This window comes from Alosa pseudoharengus, unplaced genomic scaffold (assembly GCF_046254945.1).
Source record: "Alosa pseudoharengus isolate Yale_2024_CS ecotype anadromous, Long Island Sound unplaced genomic scaffold, YU_APseudo_1.1 YU_APseudo_1.1_scf_9, whole genome shotgun sequence".
Classification (NCBI taxonomy): Eukaryota; Metazoa; Chordata; class Actinopteri; order Clupeiformes; family Clupeidae; genus Alosa; species Alosa pseudoharengus.
In genome coordinates, this window is record NW_027468881.1 from 17,963,271 (window position 1) to 17,983,451 (window position 20,181).

General features: G+C 41.0%; 2 protein-coding genes across 3 annotated transcripts; one reads left to right on the forward strand and one right to left on the reverse strand.

Moving 5' to 3' along the window:
- Positions 1 to 226: 226 nt before the first annotated feature.
- On the reverse strand, positions 227 to 9,954 carry cxxc1a (CXXC finger protein 1a). The gene is made up of 15 exons (XM_076276512.1): positions 9,753 to 9,954; positions 9,435 to 9,547; positions 9,001 to 9,101; positions 8,729 to 8,868; positions 8,473 to 8,628; positions 8,039 to 8,188; positions 7,763 to 7,867; positions 7,446 to 7,633; positions 6,926 to 7,133; positions 5,564 to 5,671; positions 4,070 to 4,119; positions 3,644 to 3,740; positions 3,094 to 3,246; positions 601 to 753; positions 227 to 503 (listed from the first exon to the last, which is right to left on the reverse strand). Exons 1-14 carry the CDS (start codon positions 9,753 to 9,755, stop codon positions 607 to 609), a joined length of 1,719 nt encoding a protein of 572 aa, XP_076132627.1. The 5' UTR covers positions 9,756 to 9,954; the 3' UTR covers positions 227 to 503; positions 601 to 606.
- A 943-nt stretch (positions 9,955 to 10,897) lies between these two features.
- On the forward strand, positions 10,898 to 16,947 carry LOC143114345 (uncharacterized). 2 transcript variants are annotated; one of them, XM_076275882.1, is made up of 6 exons: positions 10,898 to 11,073; positions 11,980 to 12,055; positions 12,244 to 12,400; positions 13,167 to 13,295; positions 13,707 to 13,973; positions 15,933 to 16,947. In XM_076275882.1, exons 3-6 carry the CDS (start codon positions 12,280 to 12,282, stop codon positions 16,190 to 16,192), a joined length of 777 nt encoding a protein of 258 aa, XP_076131997.1. In that variant the 5' UTR covers positions 10,898 to 11,073; positions 11,980 to 12,055; positions 12,244 to 12,279; the 3' UTR covers positions 16,193 to 16,947. The 2 variants fall into 2 exon arrangements, with proteins under 2 accessions (XP_076131997.1, XP_076131996.1); XM_076275881.1 differs by lacking the exon at positions 11,980 to 12,055.
- Positions 16,948 to 20,181: the final 3,234 nt, after the last annotated feature.

Sequence of the window (20,181 nt, forward strand, 5' to 3'; positions counted from 1 at the left end):
CTCAAAGCAGTATGCCTAACACTGGTTATTGAACAGTCCCCGTTTCTTTGAACAAAATTGATTAGGGGAAACAATTGGATAAACTGCAAAGCAAGTGCAACTGCAAAGCGATCTACTCACCAAATCTGTCATGATTCAGACACACATATTGCACATCATGAACCATACAATTTGTGCCCTTCGCATTTATGCCAACAAAAAAAAGAGTATTTAAGTACTACCACAATGTCATGTCACACATTTAATTATTTTATTTTGGAGGATTGTCTAATACATAATTCTTACTCAATTATTTTCAGCACCTTGCAGCCTACTTAGCTTTTGTTATAAGGCCACACATGATTAGCAATGAAACATTTTTTAAAAAACTTGATGTAAACACAGTAAACTAAAAAGAAAAACAAGTTCAAAAATCGAGTTCATCTTATATTTCACTTATTTTTTTAAAAGTATGGTGATCCATTCCACAACTGTCCCCTGGACATCTTCCACAGGGTTACAACCTATAAAAATAGAATAATGTCAAAACACATCCCAAAACAGGTATACTCTAATTCCGATATTTTATGCTGATATGCACAGGAAGCCATGGATTGAGACCTGAGATTATCTCTCCTTGTTGGTGCGAAGGTCTGTGGTGAGGGGGTCGTGCTGAATGGTTTGGTGCAGCATCAGAGCTAGCAGGCCGGCTCGATTTGTCATCGCTGTGCGAACGTTCCGTTCTTGTTCAAACAGCTCATCCAGTTTGTACCACTGTGAGTGTTGAGGACAGAAAGAAGGGAAAACATAGGTGAAATAGTATCCAATCTCAGACCTAATGAAAATGAACTCAGTGTAAAGACCCCAGGCCCTTGAACATCCAATCAGTTCATGTAGTCTTTACAGTGATGAAAATGCCAGAAGAATCTTCAAGCTGCCTGGAAGTGGGTTAGAGCCATAGACAGTAAAAAAAAGAGCAGTTAGCCTATAGCTAGGCTATAGCTAAAATAGAGCTATAGGCTAACTGTAGGCCAACAAACAGTGAATTATGGTAAACAAAAAATGTATTACTTGTGTCAATTATTATAACCTTGACGACCTTTGAACCAAAAATTTGAGTACCTAGTCAATTCATGTAGTCTTTTTAGTGTTTTTTTGTTTTTTGTGGAAGCATCTATTTTCTATACAAATCCTATGAATTTCAGTGTTCAAAGTGCTCAGCACCCACGAAGGAAAAGCACTCTTGGTGTAGGCTGTTCTCCCTCTGTGCTTAGAGTGCATTGAGTTGAAAACTGTTCAACTTTTTATAACAGCACTGGGGTCGTCAATGTTACTCCTATTGCTGGCCAATTAAAAATAGAGGAAGGTGTGGGACCTACATTGTCAACAATGTCAGTAGAGCCGGAGGAAAAAAAAAAAAGTCAACCCAGTCATATGTGACAGAAAGACTACTGCAACCAAAACTACAAAGCCTAGAGGGATGACCTATTGTAATTCCAAATTAGCTTTTGTTTGTCAGGGTCATAGGTTGGTCAGCAGAGTACTCAACATCCTATTAGCTAGTTAGTTAACATCAAACAACGTTCCAAAAAGGAAGTGCTAGCAGACTGTTATGGAAACCTAGCAACAATAAAACATTTGAACGAAGTGCTCTGAAAATGAGATAATGGGCAGGTTTGGTGGACACAGGCCCTAACTATGCACGGTTTGAAGAGGATCTATAAAGCCACTTGGGACACATAAGGGGCATTCAGACATGTATGGACTTTTTGCAGTTCCTAGAACCTCTTTTTTAAAGCATTCGACAGCATGGAACTGGGGACTATTGAGTTCCTTTGACCACCCCGGGGCAGGGTTTTTTCATTGCGCTTAGTGACCTAGGTCTACTTTGACTGGTCCAACTCATAAGCCAAACCCACTATCAATCCCGCATTTGCAGCCATGCCATGTTTAAAATCCACGCTGCCTGTGTAAGAAAACATACTATTATCAGAGACTTTATTAACTAGAATGGCCGGCATGCAGACTCTGCTCTGGTCCTGACCCAAATGGATAGGGAACAGCCTTGTGCAAACGGTACATCACTGTCTGTTGCAATTCACCTGAAATGTAGGCCTACTCATACGACACACGCATACAACTCAGTAATGTTAAAGCTAACTAAACCTCATTTCAGTTTCATTTGCCCTGTCCTGGATCTTTTTGTTCTGTTTAGTTCAGTTTAAGTTGCATAGGCTTCTTTAAGTTAGTAGTGTTTTTCTCCACTCGCTTTGACATGCCTGCTGACTATCAGTAATACAAATCATAATGTCCAAAAAAATGTGTAACTAACGAGATAAACAAAGAATTCCCCAAAATATCAGAGGTAATTGCACACACTTTAGGACGCCTAGGACAGTTTAGCCCAGGGGTCGGCAGCCTTTTCTCTTAAAAGGGCCATTTGTTTAGCAGAAAATAAAAATAAATCTGTCTGGGGCCGCAAAGATATCGGAACCATTTAAAAGAAATCATTTTAAACATCTTTATCTTTATTAACCTCAGGCATATCTGGCATACTCGCCATACACTGCATATATGCTGTGTTGTACAGTATAATATTTTCACTAACTGTTAATGTGTTGGAACAGCTTGAAGATTAATGACTATATGAAACTGTTCAAATTATTTTATAACTTCCATTTTTAGAGAAAGCCAGGGAGCCACTGGAGAGGAGCTAAAGCAGCGACTTTCTAATGAGGAGACACAACACTCCAAAAATCCTACATAGAAAGTCATGGGATTAGTTTGTAACAGCAGTTGTCTACACAGATCCTGCCCCTTCCGTGGCCAAAAGTCGATATGTAAATACATCATGCCAATCATGTGATTTGATCTCGAGTGTGGTTGGTGTTGTGAAGCCTTGCTCACATGCAGTTCTGCCCGAAATAGATGCCCGATAAGTGCCCAAACAACATGTGGCACGTTTGCGACTGCCAGAAGCCAATTGTAATGCTGTGTAATATGAAATAGGCTTGGTTGTTGATCAGCCACCGTGGGAAATTCCCTAGCACAAGGAATTTAGCTCCTTTCCTGGGCATGTCTGTCTTAAATAACATCAGTGTTCTATGCACTCACCACTCGCACCCGCTCCAAATCAACCTCTGCTCTTCTAAGCTTTTCCCAACAGTAGTGCCTGTTGCACTTGCGCTTGGACACCCTGCAGTATTCTCCGGTTGGATCAAACACATCACGCACAAGGGGGCATCCACAGACCTCATCAGCAGGAACCTGCAGGAGAGACATTTCTTGTCGTTTAATAGAAATGTTTAATTTTAAGGAACATGCCAACATTTTGGCAAATTAGCTTATTCACCATCATTCATAAAAAGAAAAAAACATTCTGCTCTTATGCCTTTAATGTGATAGAACAGTGAAGAGAGCGACATGAAGCGAGTGGGAGGGACAGATGGGGTGAGATCGGGAAATGACCCGGTTTGGACCTATGCTTGGGTCTCCGAGGGCACGCGGACCCAAGTATGGTACGGGCACTGGAACCAGTTGCATCACAGCATCTGCACATTTTGTTGCTATATTTAGGTAATTTTCAACGTTTTAAACTAACAAAAAAATACACATAGCCCCTTTAACATTTATTATATTGTAAAAGTTAATTCAAGATTATCACCTTGGGGTCCCTTGAGTGTTCTGGACACAGCACCTGAAGCCTCTTACAATAGGTTTTACTCTGTGGGTTGTACACATCACAGAAAAGCCTTGTGGCCCTGGAAAAGCAAAACAAATCAAAGGGAATATTTTAATATTTATTAGTGGTGGTAGGGTTTTCACAACTAATTATTTTTACTAGTTGACAAGTTTTTCCATAATAGATGACGACTAGTCGTTATGTAGCGGTACAGTGCTGGTGTTAACATTACTGCTAGTGCGAGCTGTCTTATAAAGTTATCCATAGCAGGACTGTCTGACCTGTTTAGCCTTTTGTTTCACGACTATTTGACCGCTGACTAGCTGTTATAATAGTCCACTAGTTGATAGTAAAATATATTTTTAGAAACCGCATGCTTGGCAAATGATTAAAGCTGAACAAACCTACCCTTCGATGCGTGTGGGATACATTGACCCAAATGACGTTTGGCTCTCATACTGTGAATAAAAAAAGATTTTATGTGAGTTTTTGGGCTTTCAAAAACATTAACATGTGCCACATGCAAACCAAAACGGGCAGTAGGTTATGACTTTGCATTGTCTGGCATTCAACTACTACACATTCAAACAGAAAATGGTATTGACTTTTACAGGGACTGAATCATTTTCCAATCAACACAAACATTTCCAAGATCTTTGGAACATTTCTGGCATATTCTTTTGTTGTGTTTTATGTTCTAATGATGAAACACACTGTCAATTCCCACTTTTCTACAATGCAAGAGATCAGAGTAATAACAGAGTAATAATGATATACTGATACTATTAAAGGAATTATCCGGAGTAAAATGCACTTTAGATCAATTTACGGATGATTGGGAGTACATACGTTGAGTTGACATCCAAATCATGTCATTCGGATGTGTTTTGAGAAGGTTCGATTTTACCGTTTTTAGTCAAAACTCGTTAGCCTGGAAGTGACCGAGGCATGTCATTTCGCCGCTACAAAACGCTATTTTTATACCTCTTCTACAGTTCCAAACATTACACTTACGTGGTAGTGAGTAGAGGGTCTCTAAAGCCAAACCAAAGTATCCCGAGGTCTTTATGTGGTCGGATAGAGAGTCCAGAATGAATTTCATCAAGCCAGTACCTTTCCGGAAATGTTGCCATCTTTGCTGCCATCTTTGCTGCCATCTTCAGGGGAAAGTCCGTAGGAGTCGATTGCTGAGTGTGAAGTAACACGCTCTGGAAATTCACAATTTCGTTGCCGTTTAAAAAAAAAAAAAAAAAACATAGTCCAGTCCATACAACTTAATTTCAATTTTGAAAGAAATACTGGACTATGTTTTAAAAAAAAAAAAAAAAAACGGCGACGAAATTGTGAATTTCCAGAGCGTGTTACCGACCACATAAAGATCTCGGGATACTTCGGTTTGGCTTTAGGGACCCTCTACTCACTACCACGTAAGTGTAATGTTGTTTGGAACTGTAGAAGAGGTATAAAAATAGTGTTTTGTAGCGGCGAAATGACATGCCTCGGTCACTTCCAGGCTAACGAGTTTTGAGAAAAAACGGTAAAATCGAACTTTCTCAAAACACATCCGAATGACATGATTTGGATGTCAACTCAACGTATGTACTCCGAATCATCCGTAAATTGATCTGAAGTGCATTTCTGAAGTGCGGATAATTCCTTTAAAGCAACAGTACACATTATCCCCACTTTTCACAAAAAACTTTAGAACCAACAAATTTCAGCGCTGTGCATTTTGTTTACACATAGGATTAATTATACATTTGACCCCAATCAGTCCACAGCTCCAGGCATTCTGAACCAACGAACCATGATGATTTTGTTTGTTTGACAAATTGTGTATAACATTGCAACTGTGATAAATAGGTGTACATTGAGGCTGATGAAACAGTGGAAATTAGTTACCTTTGCATAGCACCTCTCCATGTGTCGTAGCGCCACCTTTGGGTTGATGGGGTGACTACAAGACACACAGAAGATTTGGAAGTCTGTGTCTTCATCCCCTTCAGTGATCTAGAATGTTATAAGAAGGCATACATTAGATACGTAATAACACATAAAAGCCTATAAATCAGTACCTTCAAGTTTTATTTTCATTCACATGTATTTACACTTTAACCACACTCCTGTGCCCAAATTCTACATACCCGTATATTAGAGGAATGGCATTTACATTTCTTTTATAATTCTTACTTCAAATGGTCCAGCAAACATGACTTGCACATAAACTCAAGTCAAATGCTTTTTGGAAGATATACCATACTGGTATGTACAGTGGTTCAGTACAGGATATCATAAAAATGCAGCTGTTTACAGGCGAGACTAGTAATGGTTGACAAGACCGCAAATGTCGAGACTGAGTCGAAACCGAGACTTTAAAGGGTCAAGACCGAGTCGAGACCGAGACCGTTGGTTTTTAAATGCACCCGAGACTGAGTCGAGACTGAGTTTTTGAGGAGGCAAGACCGAATCGACACCGACCAAAAAAAAGGAGTACATTTTCATGATTTACTTCCATTTAACATCACCCAAGTATCATATTCAACAATTAAATTCCCAAAGGGTAAAATAGGGATTGTTGGGTATAGGAGCAGTTTAGCACACTCTGCGCTGTGCTTCTTCTTTAAACTTCCTTTAGGAATTAATATCTTGTGGTTCAAGTAACCAAATTTAATAATAGCGGATTGCTCACTCATCTCATCGATTATCACAACCAGACACGCATTGGAATGACAGATTAGGCAAAATCTGTAGGTTAGGCTATTTCAACCCTCACCAGAATAACTGGCATGACATTTGGACAAAGATTGTATCTTTCAAAACCTTTACGCTGCGCAGCATAGCACCATGGGATATATTTTAACACCAGTCAATATTATCATTTTGATTAAAATAAGAATATTTTAAATGATAGATATTTTAGAATGTACCGTGCAATATACACAAAAAGGGGGAGTCATTTTCTTGTGGTCTCACTCTAAAATTACTTCCATTGTAGGCCGAGACATTTGAAAGCAAGAGTATTCTTGCTTTCAATTCCGAGACGAGACCGAGTAAGCAAAGAAAGACCAGACTTGAGTATTACACCACTACTGGAGACATTAAATATTTGGTCTGCTGTGAGCCGGCATTTTTTTTTTTTTTTTACTAGAGATTAGTCTGCTTTCAGTTTATTTGCTTAACACATGCAAAAACATATATTTTATTACCATACTGTAAGAGTTAAGGTTTGTGTGAAAGCATTCCCCTCCTGTCCCCGCTCCTCACCTCTTGGTCCTCATGCACCGTGTGCTGCTTGGCTTTGGCGATGATGCCCTCCAGTTCATGGAAGCGGCGCTCCATGTCGGTGAGTCGCATCCGGGCCTGTTGCTGGTCGCGTCGGATGCGTTCCAGAAGCTTCTTTCCCTGCTCCTCGGCAATACAGGGGCTCCCCTGCCACTGCTGAATACGCTGAGGGAGGATCTCATAGATGCGGCTGACCACGCAGGGAGAAAAGGGCAGTTTAGGAACTGGCTAACAGCGTACTCTCTCAGTTCTTTATAAACTATCAATTTTATCCAAATGCAATTACTTTATTAATATGAACGAAGGCCAGAAGTGTATCGTGTGTCATAATAAAATAAGGTGTATTGGTGCGCTCTTGTTCTTTCTGCTGGTGGTTCGAGGTGATCCAATTCCAATACATTTAGCACAAAAACCCTCTGAATGTTTATATTTTTCAAAACCGATATGAAATTGTCAGACGCATGTGTTCTCTCTTTCAATATCCTATACTAGCTAATCTTACTTTGCTGCCAGCTTCATGCCACAGTCGTCGGAGCAGTATTTGGAGCTGACCCGCGCCACCTCCACACAGCCAGGCCCCAGACACTGCCGCAGTCCGCCGTTATCTTTCACCTCCGCTCTCTCTGGGTGTCGCACCTTGTCGCGGTGCTTCTGTTTCTGTTTATGCCGCCGCACTTTGGTCTCCTCTTTCTGAACGAGGAACACCAGAAGGAAAAGAAATGTGAGAAACCGCAAGAAACATAGATTACACCGAGGCAGAGAGCCTTTAGAGAAAGTTTCATACTAAACCATTATCTATAGCTGTACTGTTTAACTTGCCTTCCGCTCAGACCTCTTTTCCCGTCTTTTCACATGTTTCACCTTGACAGCTCTCTTGTGGAGGGTTGGGTCATACTGACCCTCCTCTTCATCGGATCCCCAGCCCTATACATCAGACACACAGGCACCGTGTGTGAGAGCATTTCAATACAAGTGTTTCATGTTTTATGGAGCATACAGATCATTATGAAGTTAATTTAGAAACAGGAAGGGTTTTGTACTAATGTTACAGCAATGTACACCATGAGCTATGTGTTGGGAGCTGAGGTTGCTAACCGGGTTAAGCTCATCGTATGTTCCAGCCCTGTACTGCTTGTAGAGCTCCATCTCGTTATCACTGAAGTCGTCAGACAGCTGTCCGTCTTGTGAGTAGTAATCCTGGTCCCTTGAATTGTAACACTCCTCATCCTTCACTCGCAGCATTTTCTGACAGACAAAAAAAGTGATAAGATAAATGATAAGAACACCAGGAAGCCAACATCTGGTTCACCTTTACCTCAGTGAAAAAAATTATTTAATTAATTTGAAAAGAAAATGTATTGAGCTATACAAAACATGCTGCATTCAACAAAATGTGCATATAGTGACCTATGAAATTGTGAAGCAACACGTGCAATATGCACAATACGTGCTCACTAGCCTAAATGTTGGGGATGAATCTATTTTACACAGAGCCCAGAATAGACTGGTCGTATTGCTCTAAAGCTTACCCTGGCCCGAACTTCACACTGTCTCAGTCGGCACTTTTGCCTTATCTTGTTGGGCCCCCCAAACTTCTTCATGTCCTTGCAGAAGTCACACTGGGCACAGTCCTCCGTGCGTCGGCATGGCTCACACTCCCCACACATGCGGGCAGATCGCTTCACCTACGGCAAAGAGGAGAGAAGCACGATGAGCCAGACTAAATTGGGCAAGAGGGGATGCTGTAGTCAAGGTGAGGGGATAGGGTGAGCAAAATTAGCCTACTTTGGATCCACGCCGACGGTCCATTTTGAAGTCAGGTGTGCTGCCGCCACCGCCACGTTGTCTAACCATTCTGTCGTCTTCTGCGTCTTTGTCTTTGCTTTTCTTTTGCCGATATTTGATCTCTAATGAGCCGTTTTTGCCTGTAAAACACAAAGATTCATCAGGGACACATCTATAAGATAACTAGGATGGATTTGTGTGCCTGTCAATTGATGACATCAACTGTAACTGTAAAATGTTTTGGTTATCTTAAACATCATAATATTACTCACTGCGGCATTTTTCACAGTACCATTCCCTTATGGCCTTAGCCATCTTCTCAGATATACCGATGCAATTCCCATGAAACCATTCATTGCAATTGTCACAACCTCTGTTATGAAGCAGGAAAGACATGACAGAAAACTCAGCAGAACAGATAAATTGTATTCACCCGTGACTGTATTCAAAGATCCTCTGGAACAGAACCGTCTCTGATGTAATCAAAAGACTGATCACACTTCAAATTCAAGTTCAGATATGGGTTATGTTGGTAGTGCTGGGTAAATTAACTTTATAAACTAAGTTTAAAGGAAATAACCAACATAAGAATGAACCAGCAGTAACGTTACCAGATTAACATTACAGTTCAAAACACGAACGTTGCAGGAAGGTCAAACAAAAACATGCACGAGGGCAGAATCAGAGTGAGCCTAACGTTACTTACATCATGAAACAGTTGATATCTGGCTTGCGGCAGACACAGTAGACGGGGGCGTTTTGCCTGCCCATTCCTACCTCGCCTCCAGGTCCCTGGTCAAAATCTGATACCTCACTGTCCTGTTAAAGCAGAAAACATAATGTGTCAGTAACAATTGTTATGCATGTCATTTTAAGCCTACCAGCCCATTATTGTAGTAGGCGGTCAAAACTGTAAGTTCGTTTGTTTGAGTCGGCTAGCTGACTAGCAAACTAGGCTAGTTCTACCTACCCTATCGCTAGATAGACAGATTTCGTTGTCGATATCTTAGTAAACGTTACCTACCATGTCGACTGGCCAATGGTTATATCAAGCTGCTTTGTTACGTTAAATATTACAATATATCAAAAAGTGTGTAATCGTCCAAATGTATAACAAAACCCAGACCATAAGGACCTATCTGTAAGTCATTGCTCAAACTCAAGGTTTGTTTACAACCTTTACTCGAATGCTATCGAAACCATAACGAAACAAATGTTTCGATGAACTTCCGCTTAGCTTTTCTTCTCGTATTTCAGTTTGTGGGTAGCTTCTACCTTGGAAAACAATTACCTTCAGTGCCACCTACTGTACATGTACTGTCAACGCAGGCGACTCGCACGATGCGATACAGCGAGTAGGCAACATCAAAACATTATTGCCTCGCAAGGCCTTAAACAACTACAATAGGCCTATTGTATTGCTTTACATTTGAGGAAATAACTAGCCTATAGCCTGCCAATGCTAGGACTATTTACATTTATCTTTATTCCACATTATAGGCCTACCATTTGTGCATCTGAAGACCCGAAATCTTGCAGAAATGCCATTAGGTCTACGTCCTGCAATCAGAGTCTATTTTTCATAGATATACGGCCTATGCTAGATATCTTTATCTAGATATCTTTATAGCATACTAAAAAAATACCCAACATAAAAATATTCCTAAGCCTATTGCATAGTCATCATTACATTAGGCTAGGCTAGTTTAACCAGATGACAGAACAAAAATGTCATGAAAGAAATTCATTGAAAGAAATGTAGGCTAAGAAATGCATGTATTTATTGTACTGTGGCTACACAGATAATTCCAGTAAATTCATAGGCTATTTAGGTAGGGTAGGTTTAGCGGTTAGTTTATCATATTAAAGAACAGGGTTTTTACGGGGGCATTCATGCACTCATCGGGCTACCTTAGACCTAATTCCATATTCATTTCCTAATTAACTAGGCTTATATTGTGCCAGACCTAGCCTTGTATGAGTATCAAAAGACATAATGCAGCGTATAAAACACGACTGATTATGACTATGAATTTAACAATGAACAATTAGTCTCAATTGCAGGGGTCTGAAATTGACGTTGCAAAATGGGTTAAACTGATAACGGTCACGTTCATAGGGAGGAGGTAGCCTAGGCTATAACTTGCGACATATCCTTAGACCCTCCAGTGAAGCCTGTAGCTTGACAGCGCAGATGTGGTCTAGGTCGGTTTCCTCTGTGGAACTTCACGGACCTGTTTCCGAATCCGTCAACAGGATTAAGGGGAATTCTCAGACTTGCATGCTTCTTCTTATTCATATGATTTAATCTACCGTGGTCTAAGACTGGAGCTAAAGAAGTCAAGGTAGGTTAACGGTTTATTGGTGTAGTGAGGAACCATATCGAAAGTAGCCTAGTTCTCAGCATGTAGTTAAGTTAGTAAATTTCAAGACATTTGCTGCCAGACTATTGTTTAATGGGGCTACTCCACAAAACCGTTTAGTTTGCGCACCCTCATCCACTGAATTTGACAGATGCAAATTGCAGTGTTATGAATAATATATTTACAAAAAATACAACAAGCTATAGTGAATTGATAGACATAGCCTATACATCAACGTTTTACAATAGCGTATAGGCTAAGTAGGCTATGTGGATTAACAGACCATAACATAAACTTCCATGTCATATCACTTTTACACTGTTTCTGCTCCGCGGTAAATGCAAGAATCATTGGGAGGCTGGTGAAAGAAATTGTTCCAAATGGATCTTAAACAATTGAATATGTAATTTAAGATAGTTGTGGCTATACCATCAGACAGTTAGAACAGCTAAACTGACATATGGGGGGGAAACGACGTGTCCATGATTCTAGCTGAGACTCCACAATAACATCTCATTTTGTTCTTTTAAATCCAAATCAGTGTTAGGTCTTTACACATTCTCACTCTCTTCTCTACATGTCAGATTTTAGTTAATATCACACAACATAATATGCACCCCATGCTTATCATGACAACATATCACAGACAACATATCACAGAAGGTTGTAAGCACTCAAATCTGTTTTGTGTATTATGATTAAGACTGATTTAATTGCCACAACACCTACATGTGTTGTGATAGTCCAACACCTCAACTTTAAGGCACATCTCTTCACACTTGTTGCAAATGCTCAAGGAATTCATGGCGAATGACCAGGAGTTTAAACTGTTTATAGCTGAAAGAACTGAAAAGAACAGATCATTCAAATGTAAATGTATTTGTTTAGCGGACGCTTTTATCCAAAGTGACATAACCATGAGGAATAACATTCAAGCAAAATTGCATATTGCACATATTGTAAGGTACGAGTTTTACAATGGCATAATGTAATAACCCCGTGTCTACATATCACATGTATTATACTGATAATTAATTTCTTCCCATGTAGTATCCCATTACACAATACACATTGCATTAGTGTCACCCAGCACATCCAACCCTTCCAACAAGATGGATTGTATTTGTTTCTCTTACTCTTCTCTCTGGTTAGGGGTTGCTGTCTGTGTCTCAGGAGGAGACAGAAGCCATGGATGTGCATCCACAGGCAGAGGGGGCTGAGGTTGGATGGGATCGGCCCAAGAGTGTGGACAATCTTCAGAACCACTGTCTCCAGCATGCCACAAAGGAAGCAGAGGATGAGCGCAAAGGTAAATGACACCTTTGTGTCATTGGTGGTGTTGGTGAAAACATACGCTTTTTGACAGATATTTAGTCGATTCAGAGAGCAAGGATAGAAAAATGTTGCCTATCCAGTATTTTCTTTATATATATATATATATATATTTTTTTTTTATATATATCTGGTCACATTTATAAAAGGATTTGATCATTTTAGGTCTTTTTCGAGATGGACCTGTGGTCATGTGTTTGCATGTCATGCCCAGGGCGTTGGGCGTTCCTCACATTAGATCAAGATTAATCTGTTCGTACTGTGAGTGGAAGGGGAACATTTTTCAATTACGGGTTAAACATGTTGGAATAGTAGGTCTAATATTCTGAAGTATCCAGTAAAACAGTGTTTACTCAGTGTATGTTGATCTGGCAGAATTAGTTTGCTTTTGTGATTCAATATGAATGAGTGTGTAAACAATTTTTTTACAAACAGGTCCTCTGTAGAAAGAGCAGTTTCTGGCCACTATAGCACCTTGAAGGCTTCTTTCAAGTCTCGGTTCCTGAAGTATAGACGTACCACAATTTTTTGTTTTGTTTTCGATTCAGGGATCAGGTCACTTCATTCTGTCTGAAGTATTGGGATATTACTCTATTTCTCTCTCTCTGTCTCTCCCTCTCTTGCATGTGCGTTTATATTGTTTCTACCATTTAGCATCAGACCAGGGGACTATGATTTATGACTGTGTTCTGACTGCTTGAATTTTGTAGTTTAAACAGACATCTCTCTCACTCTCCGTGCAGAAGCTCCTCTCTCAGGCAGACCAGACCAGAGCAGCAGTAATGAGTCTATAACAGATGTGGGCTGTACAAATGATGACACTCTCCTCCTTCCAAATCATAAACCCATAATCTCACAGACAGTAGACAAAGGTAATTCCCTGAATTGTATGTCTTCATATGTAGATTCATTATTTGTATTATTCATTTTCCACACATTGTTTCATAATTTGTTTATAAGCATCACATGAAGTAAACAACTCAAGCACATACGTGATCAGTCACTTTCATTTAAGAAAAGTATTACTGGATGTGTCTGTTGTGACAAAGTGGTTAAAGGATGATTCATTCTTTTTTTATTGCTAATAATCAGAAGTTATCTCTAGGTTGAGGTCCAAGTAGTCAGTTTCTGAAGACCATATGGGAGTGGATGAACTTAGTAATGTTACCAAAATAGACACCCCAGTGTTACCAGACATACCAAAACCACAGTGATTGTACATTCAAAAACAATCCTTAAAGAAATGATGTAACTTCAGATCATATGATGCTCTCCACTTTCAGATGATCCGCACTTACAGAACCCTGTGGTATCCAATCAGCCGGTCGCTCAACCCCTCCAAGAGGGTGTGGCCAACGGAGCCCCACCCATCTGTACCCCTCCAGCGGCCTCTGTCGCCCCGGTGAAGCCTGGTGCAGCGTCACCACAGAAGTGCAATGGGCACAGCCTTCACCACCATCACCCACACAAGAAGCGTCTGCCGTCCACCACCAAGAGCCAGCAGAGCTTCAAAACCAATGCTGCCCAGATCCAGGAGGTGGCTGGAGACGGTAAGCTGCAGAGGGGCCCTTTATAGTTGAATATAGTTATAGTGAAATGTCAGGGTGTGCCATAATCTCAATAAACAAGCACATTATCGTATATGATGGCAAAGAAAATTCACATCCAGGATCACATTTTTTTGTTGACCTAAATAAAACCTATAGGACCTGTATCATGCAGTATATGCCTTGACACTTGGCCAGTAGAGGCTTGGTTGTTTTCATTCCTTCACTAGGACAGATATTTGTTTTGCTTAATTTATAGATCTCGGTTTTGTGTAGTGTTTCACTTTACTTAAGTACAGATGCACCCCTTAACACCCCCCCAGAGATTATTGTTATCTAAAGCTCCCCCTACGCCCCTGAGTTGGATAGCAGTGCGTTCGGGACCCAGCCTTATCTCATAGTCCTGCTGAGACATTCCGGCCACACTGTTTATCTCTCGTGTGTCAGTTGCTGTCGCTCTGTCAGCGTTTGATAAAGTGCTGTGTAGGTGGCACAACAGTGTGGACTGACTGACTAGTCTTACTCAGTCTCTGACTCACCAAAGCCAATCAGAGTTGTGACAGCAGAGGCTTTGGCCTAGATCGGAAACACGCTAGTTTTCAGTATGTTACACTTTCCTCTCATCGTGAAATGAGCACCATATGGACACAAAAAATACTGAACATTGGATCATAGCACCCATCTGTATACCACCCATATTCAAATATTCAGCTCAGCTGTATATATTTATACATATATTTATATATATATATATATACCATGCTATTTCTTCAGATAGCAAACTAGCAGCAAACCCCAGCAATGCTATTAGTATATTTCCTAGCTCTCTTACATTGTGTCTTTGCAGAACAAAACCTACTAAAACCAGAAAAAAGCACCCCTTAATCTTAATACGATATGATCACCAATAAGTAGACCCTGGATTCATGTGCATAGCAAGTGCAAGTAATAGTTTTCTTTGATGGCTTTTAGAAGTTGCACCCATTAAGCTCACATTCTTTACTAATTCTTAAATTACTTGACTTGACACATAAGCTTGGTGTCATGTCACTTTGACATTCTACTTTAATGCTTTGTCAGCTTTAGTACCAACATGTGCCAGGCTTAACTGAAATCCTCTACTTTTCAAACTGTTATTTCTGAAATAATTATCCCTACCATGGCTAAATTAAATTTCACTAGGTCATTGCAGTGGGCCAAGCACTACACAGCTGTGTGTGCATTAGAGCCTCTACAAGCTCATAGAAACCCTCCCAAAATATGTTAAAGTCCTCTATTAATTGAACTTTACTGCCAGACCTTTTCAGTAATTTTGAGCTGTTTGTCTGTTGTTTGTCTGTTGTATTCAGTGTAGTGGTCTGCATTCATGAGTGTTGGCCTGTACATGTGCTGCATGTAATGGTCTGTGTTTGTGTGTCCTGTATTTTGTATTATTATGTGTATTATGTATGGTCTGTATTCGTTCTGTGAGCTCCATGTCTCTGTTTCAAGGTGCTTAAGTACACTGCCCAAACAATGTCCTGCAAACCCGAACATTCTAAAGTTGCCAGCTGTTGTTCAGAAAACCAACTTCCTGCTCCACACTGCCCAGACAGTAATTGATAAGATTGACTTTTGGACATGTCAAACTTGAACAACTCCATCCAACAAACACCGCAGGCACAGACTGATGGTACACATGGACCCAGCCATTGGTGTTTGTTGGAGTTTGTTGGGACAGTGCACAACCGCCTCAAGCGTGTGCATGTACAGGATATGCAAGCATAGGTGCCATGTTCATATTTATACTGGTCTGTGCTCATGGGTATTCTGGTGTGCATTCTTGTGTGTGTTAGTCCGTGTTCACATGTCTACTGGCCTGTGGTCATCATGTGTGTGTTGGTGTGAGTTCAGGTCTAGACTGGTCTGTGCTCATATGGCCGCTGCTCTGTATTGATGTGTGTGTGTTGTTTCGTGTTGCAGACTGCTGTGTCCACTGCGTGCTGGCGTGCCTTTTCTGCGAGCTGACGTCCCTGTGCTCGGTGTTTGCCCAGTGCCTGACGTGCGGCGGCCTGGGCTGCGAGGCGCTGTGCTGCTGCGGGGAGGCCGCCACCGGAGGCCTAGCCTGCGGCGAGGACGCCTGCTCAGCCCTGTTGGATTGTGGGATACTGGAGGATTGCTGCCAATCCTCGGACTGTCTAGAGATCTGTTTGGAATGCTGTGCGATATGCTTCCCTGCCTAAACTCAGTATTACATGGTGGAATTCATTCTAAGGGCTAAGTACTAAGCAGTAACTGAGTATTGTGGAAAAATAGCATTCTTTGGCATGGCTCTCTTATTTATTTTAATTTGTTTGAATGTAGTTGAAAAACAGGGTTGATTCAAAAGTAATGTTAGACAGAGACTGTTTTTGTCCGAACTAAGCCCTAAATGCCCCAAATGTTCATTTGATGAACCCATGAATCCCACAGACATGTATGGTATGTTTTAGAAAATGTCATAGCAACGCTGAGAAGCGCACAGATGCCCAACAGGGCTGTTGAGAATTAGTCACATGAAAATGAACCAAAAAGTAATGGCATCACATGTGATTGCTCAAATTCTCCAATCACGTTAAACAGTTATGTGGCTGACTGTTGCATATGTCCCTGTGAATATTTATCTGCTGCAGAAAGTAGTAAAAATGTATTTTTGTCTTTTTGTACTCTTGAATGTGCTGTATTCTCATTCATACTTATTTACTTTAATTTCTTTATGTTTTTGTTTAATTTTATGACATTTTTTTCACACATATATAACTCCCCTGAATGTTCCCAGTACAACAGTAGTGTAATCCAGCACTCTGCACTGAGTGTCTTTCTATGCTATTTCCTTTGTTTCTCTTACAAAAGAGAGCCCTTTTAATCTCTGCCCGTGGTAATGAATGTTCTCTCTCCGTCTTTATAAGCAATGCAAAAATAGCCGGCCTGGATAAATCATAAAGCCTTTTTGCATACTCCCCTGTGCCTGTTGAATTTCACAGCCATCCTCAAGATGACTCTGCCAAACACACTGGCTAATGGAGTGTCAGCGGACATCACTTCAGAGAGACCACTGCATTGGCCCCGTCTGCCGGGGTGACAAAGAGAGTGCTCAACAAAAAGCATGGTTGGTCGGCTTGGCCTATTAACCTAGTCAGGCAGGCAAAGCCTCAAAATGACTTTTTAAATACAGTTGTCCAAGCCAAGATGTGCCTTAATTCCATTTTAATTCAGTTCAGTTTTGTTTTGTTTGTACAGCCCTCTCTGCAGCGGATATTGTGTGAAAAACGTTTAGCAGTGAACAGTGAATTGGGTGAAACCACAGCACTGTGAGACTGAAGTTAATTCAGTAATTTGCGGAAAGCTTAGGCTAAGTACATTTACACACAAAAAATGTGCAGAATATAATAGGAAATGTATAAAAAAAGAGGATGGAAAAAGAAACCTGACCTCTCTCAGTAAATCCCTGATTCAAGTGAACTCTCAGGAGCATTTGATCCAAGGCCATCACCACCTGTTTTTCAAAGGTCTATCAGGTCCAAAAACTTGAAATGCAGTGTGAGGTTTGTGACCTTTTACAGACTTGGCAGACAATTTGGCCCCAGAGGAAGACAGGATGGCTCGGTCTCAATTCTCATCTTACCGCTTACCTACTGCAACGGAAAAATCCACCCACACAACAACCAATTTCTCACCACGGCTAGATAATCACGCCGCACATTTGAAAGAGCAAGGACCACACGTTCAGATTTTCCTGACGCATACTGCTTCATCTGAAGTCATCTGAGTTGACTTTTGACTTGGTCTTTGTCCCGCTAATTATCACGCTTATTTAACATCCACAATATTACAGCACCCCTGCCATTGGTGGCTCTTCTGCCCGACTTGTTGGTAGACATGAGTGTTTTTATCATAGGATCAGGCGGTGGAGTGGGCAGCAAGAGGAGCAGGATGGGCTTGTTTATTGTAGCAACATGCCAAGTGGCATCAACAGGAAGTAAAGGAAGTGACTGAAATGACAGTGCTGGAGGAGAGGGGCGGCCTCCGGGGGAGCGGCCGGTCCCGCCCCGCCCGCTCGCCTCTGACGCCTGACCTCTGGCCACTGCGCATCAAAGGAGCCGTCGGCCTGCGCCAGCCAAGCAACCAGGAAACAGCTTTCGTGGCTCTCACAAACACATGTTCACTCACATACACACACACACTACACACACACCCACGCACGCGGACATACAAAAGCTTATGCATGCACAGTGGGGCAACACACTCACCCACACAGACACTCCTTTGATAGCCCAACACACGCAAGACACGCACCCGACAGGCACACAATTATGGCCTGACACAAAGAAAAGCCACACTCACGAGTCACGACACTACCATCCCACAGCGGCCGCTTTCCGTCACGCATTGCAGAACTTTTTCACTTCGCTGGCAGGGATATGCTTGATTTCTCTCTAGCTCTCAGTCTCTCTTGACCAGGATTCCAAGAGAGAGTGCTGACACTGCAAAAGAAAAAAAAACAGAAGGCCTCACCCCTACAGTAGATGAAAACAACTGTTCTGCACATTCCGTACAGTGAGCGAAGACCATGAAACCATGAACATCTTGTATGGAGGAGATTGCGGTTACAGGAAAAAAATGGCATTCTTTCATGGAGCATTTTTCAAAACGTAAATGACACCCCATAAACTTAGCCAGAGAACAATTGACATCTGGAATGGACACAAGCTATTGTCTTGTAAAATAATGCTTGTTTTGATGTGTGAAAAAAAGTTGTCTGTGTCAAATTCAGAGTTAAGTTGTCCAACATTACATACTGACTGCTATAAAAGTCAGTTTATGAAAAATGTTGATATATTGTGAAGTCTTCTAGTCCAATTCCATTTTTAACTGAGATTATTTCACTATTTTGGTATCTTATAACCTGTCGGAAGGCAACAGCAAGTTTCATAGTATATACTTTGAGACCAGACATGATGTATTCTGAGTGAGTGCATTGCCTACTTTATTGAGTTAACTATTCCTTTGAAGATGCGATGGAGGAAGCCTTTAAAAGGAAGAAGTTAAAGTATGCTGAACTGGTGTCAGAAGCAAAGGAACAAGGCTGGCAAGCACAGACAAGACCAGTGGAGATTTAGGTTTAGGTTTTAGAGGCTTTGTAGCAAATATCTGTTAGATTTTGGTTTTTGAGGACGATCCCTGAAAAAAGCTGAAAAGGAGTTGTCTGAGGCAGCTGAAAAAGCAAGCCAATGGCCAATTAAGCAATGCGCTCATAGGGGGTCACGCTATGACCTGAATTGACTCAGACATGACCTTGAAATCTTTTTGCTGTGTTCCTTAACTTGATGTCTCTGTAATGTGTCCCTACCCATCATGAGTGTGGAGGGGGGTGGGTCCAGGAGGTGTCGTGGGCCTAATTCAGTGAAACACAGATTGCAATGCACAAGAAGGCTGCACTGTTGGTGATGTGTTTTTTTCTGTTTCAGTTCTTTGGTTAGGCATTCAGGCTTCTGGTACTGCATGTTGTGCAGTAAAGGAGGGCTTTTTCAGATCTTGGGTACAACATGCGGCGCATTTGCAACTACCACCAGCCTTGCATTGTTGTTGTAACTCACATTGTGTTTTAGATAGACTTGGTTGTTGGTTGGCCTCTGTGGCAACGCATGTTGTACCGTGAAGGAAGGCTTTTACGGATTCCAGGTACAACATGCAGCACATTTGCAACTAGGAACTCCCTCACCTATAGAACAATGAATTGAACACCTTTCCTGTGTATGTCTGCAATTAACCACTTTGGATTTCAAAATGTTACTTTGATGAAGCCATTCAAAAGTTTGGGATCATTAAATGTCCATTGCATGCTGAGTCAATTGTTTACGAAAATGTCCTGATCTTCATATTAACTTTGAAAGATGTTTTTGTGTTTTAATTATAAAAAATGACACCAGTTTAAAATCTATCTATCTACCGGTATCTAATCGTATTATTCTTATGGCCAAATGTTATATACATAACCAACAAATTGCATCGGCTACACCAATGTACAGTTCAGCACTGAATTTGAGTTATTTGTTGACAGTTGCAAATCAATAGAAAACAAAAAAGCTATAATTTTGCTAAAACATAACAATTTGTAATCCCCAAATGACCATGTTTAATCTTGTGTGATTTGTTTTTTTTTTTGTCTGGTTATTGTTTTTCTTTTTTCCCC

What these genes read in the sequence shown, in the direction of transcription:
- LOC143114345 (XM_076275882.1), top strand. Translation starts at nt 12,280, where the DNA reads ATGGATGTGCATCCACAGGCAGAGGGGGCTGAGGTTGGATGGGATCGG. An exon ending in AGCAGAGGATGAGCGCAAAG is followed by an intron (nt 12,401 to 13,166) that starts GTAAATGACACC and finishes CTCTCCGTGCAG; the next exon opens with AAGCTCCTCTCTCAGGCAGA. An exon ending in CCAGGAGGTGGCTGGAGACG is followed by an intron (nt 13,974 to 15,932) that starts GTAAGCTGCAGA and finishes TTCGTGTTGCAG; the next exon opens with ACTGCTGTGTCCACTGCGTG.
- cxxc1a (XM_076276512.1), bottom strand. An exon ending in AGTGTGAAGTTCGGGCCAGG is followed by an intron (nt 8,189 to 8,472) that starts GTAAGCTTTAGA and finishes TTTGTCTGTCAG; the next exon opens with AAAATGCTGCGAGTGAAGGA. An exon ending in CGGTGCATGAGGACCAAGAG is followed by an intron (nt 5,672 to 6,925) that starts GTGAGGAGCGGG and finishes ATAACATTCTAG; the next exon opens with ATCACTGAAGGGGATGAAGA.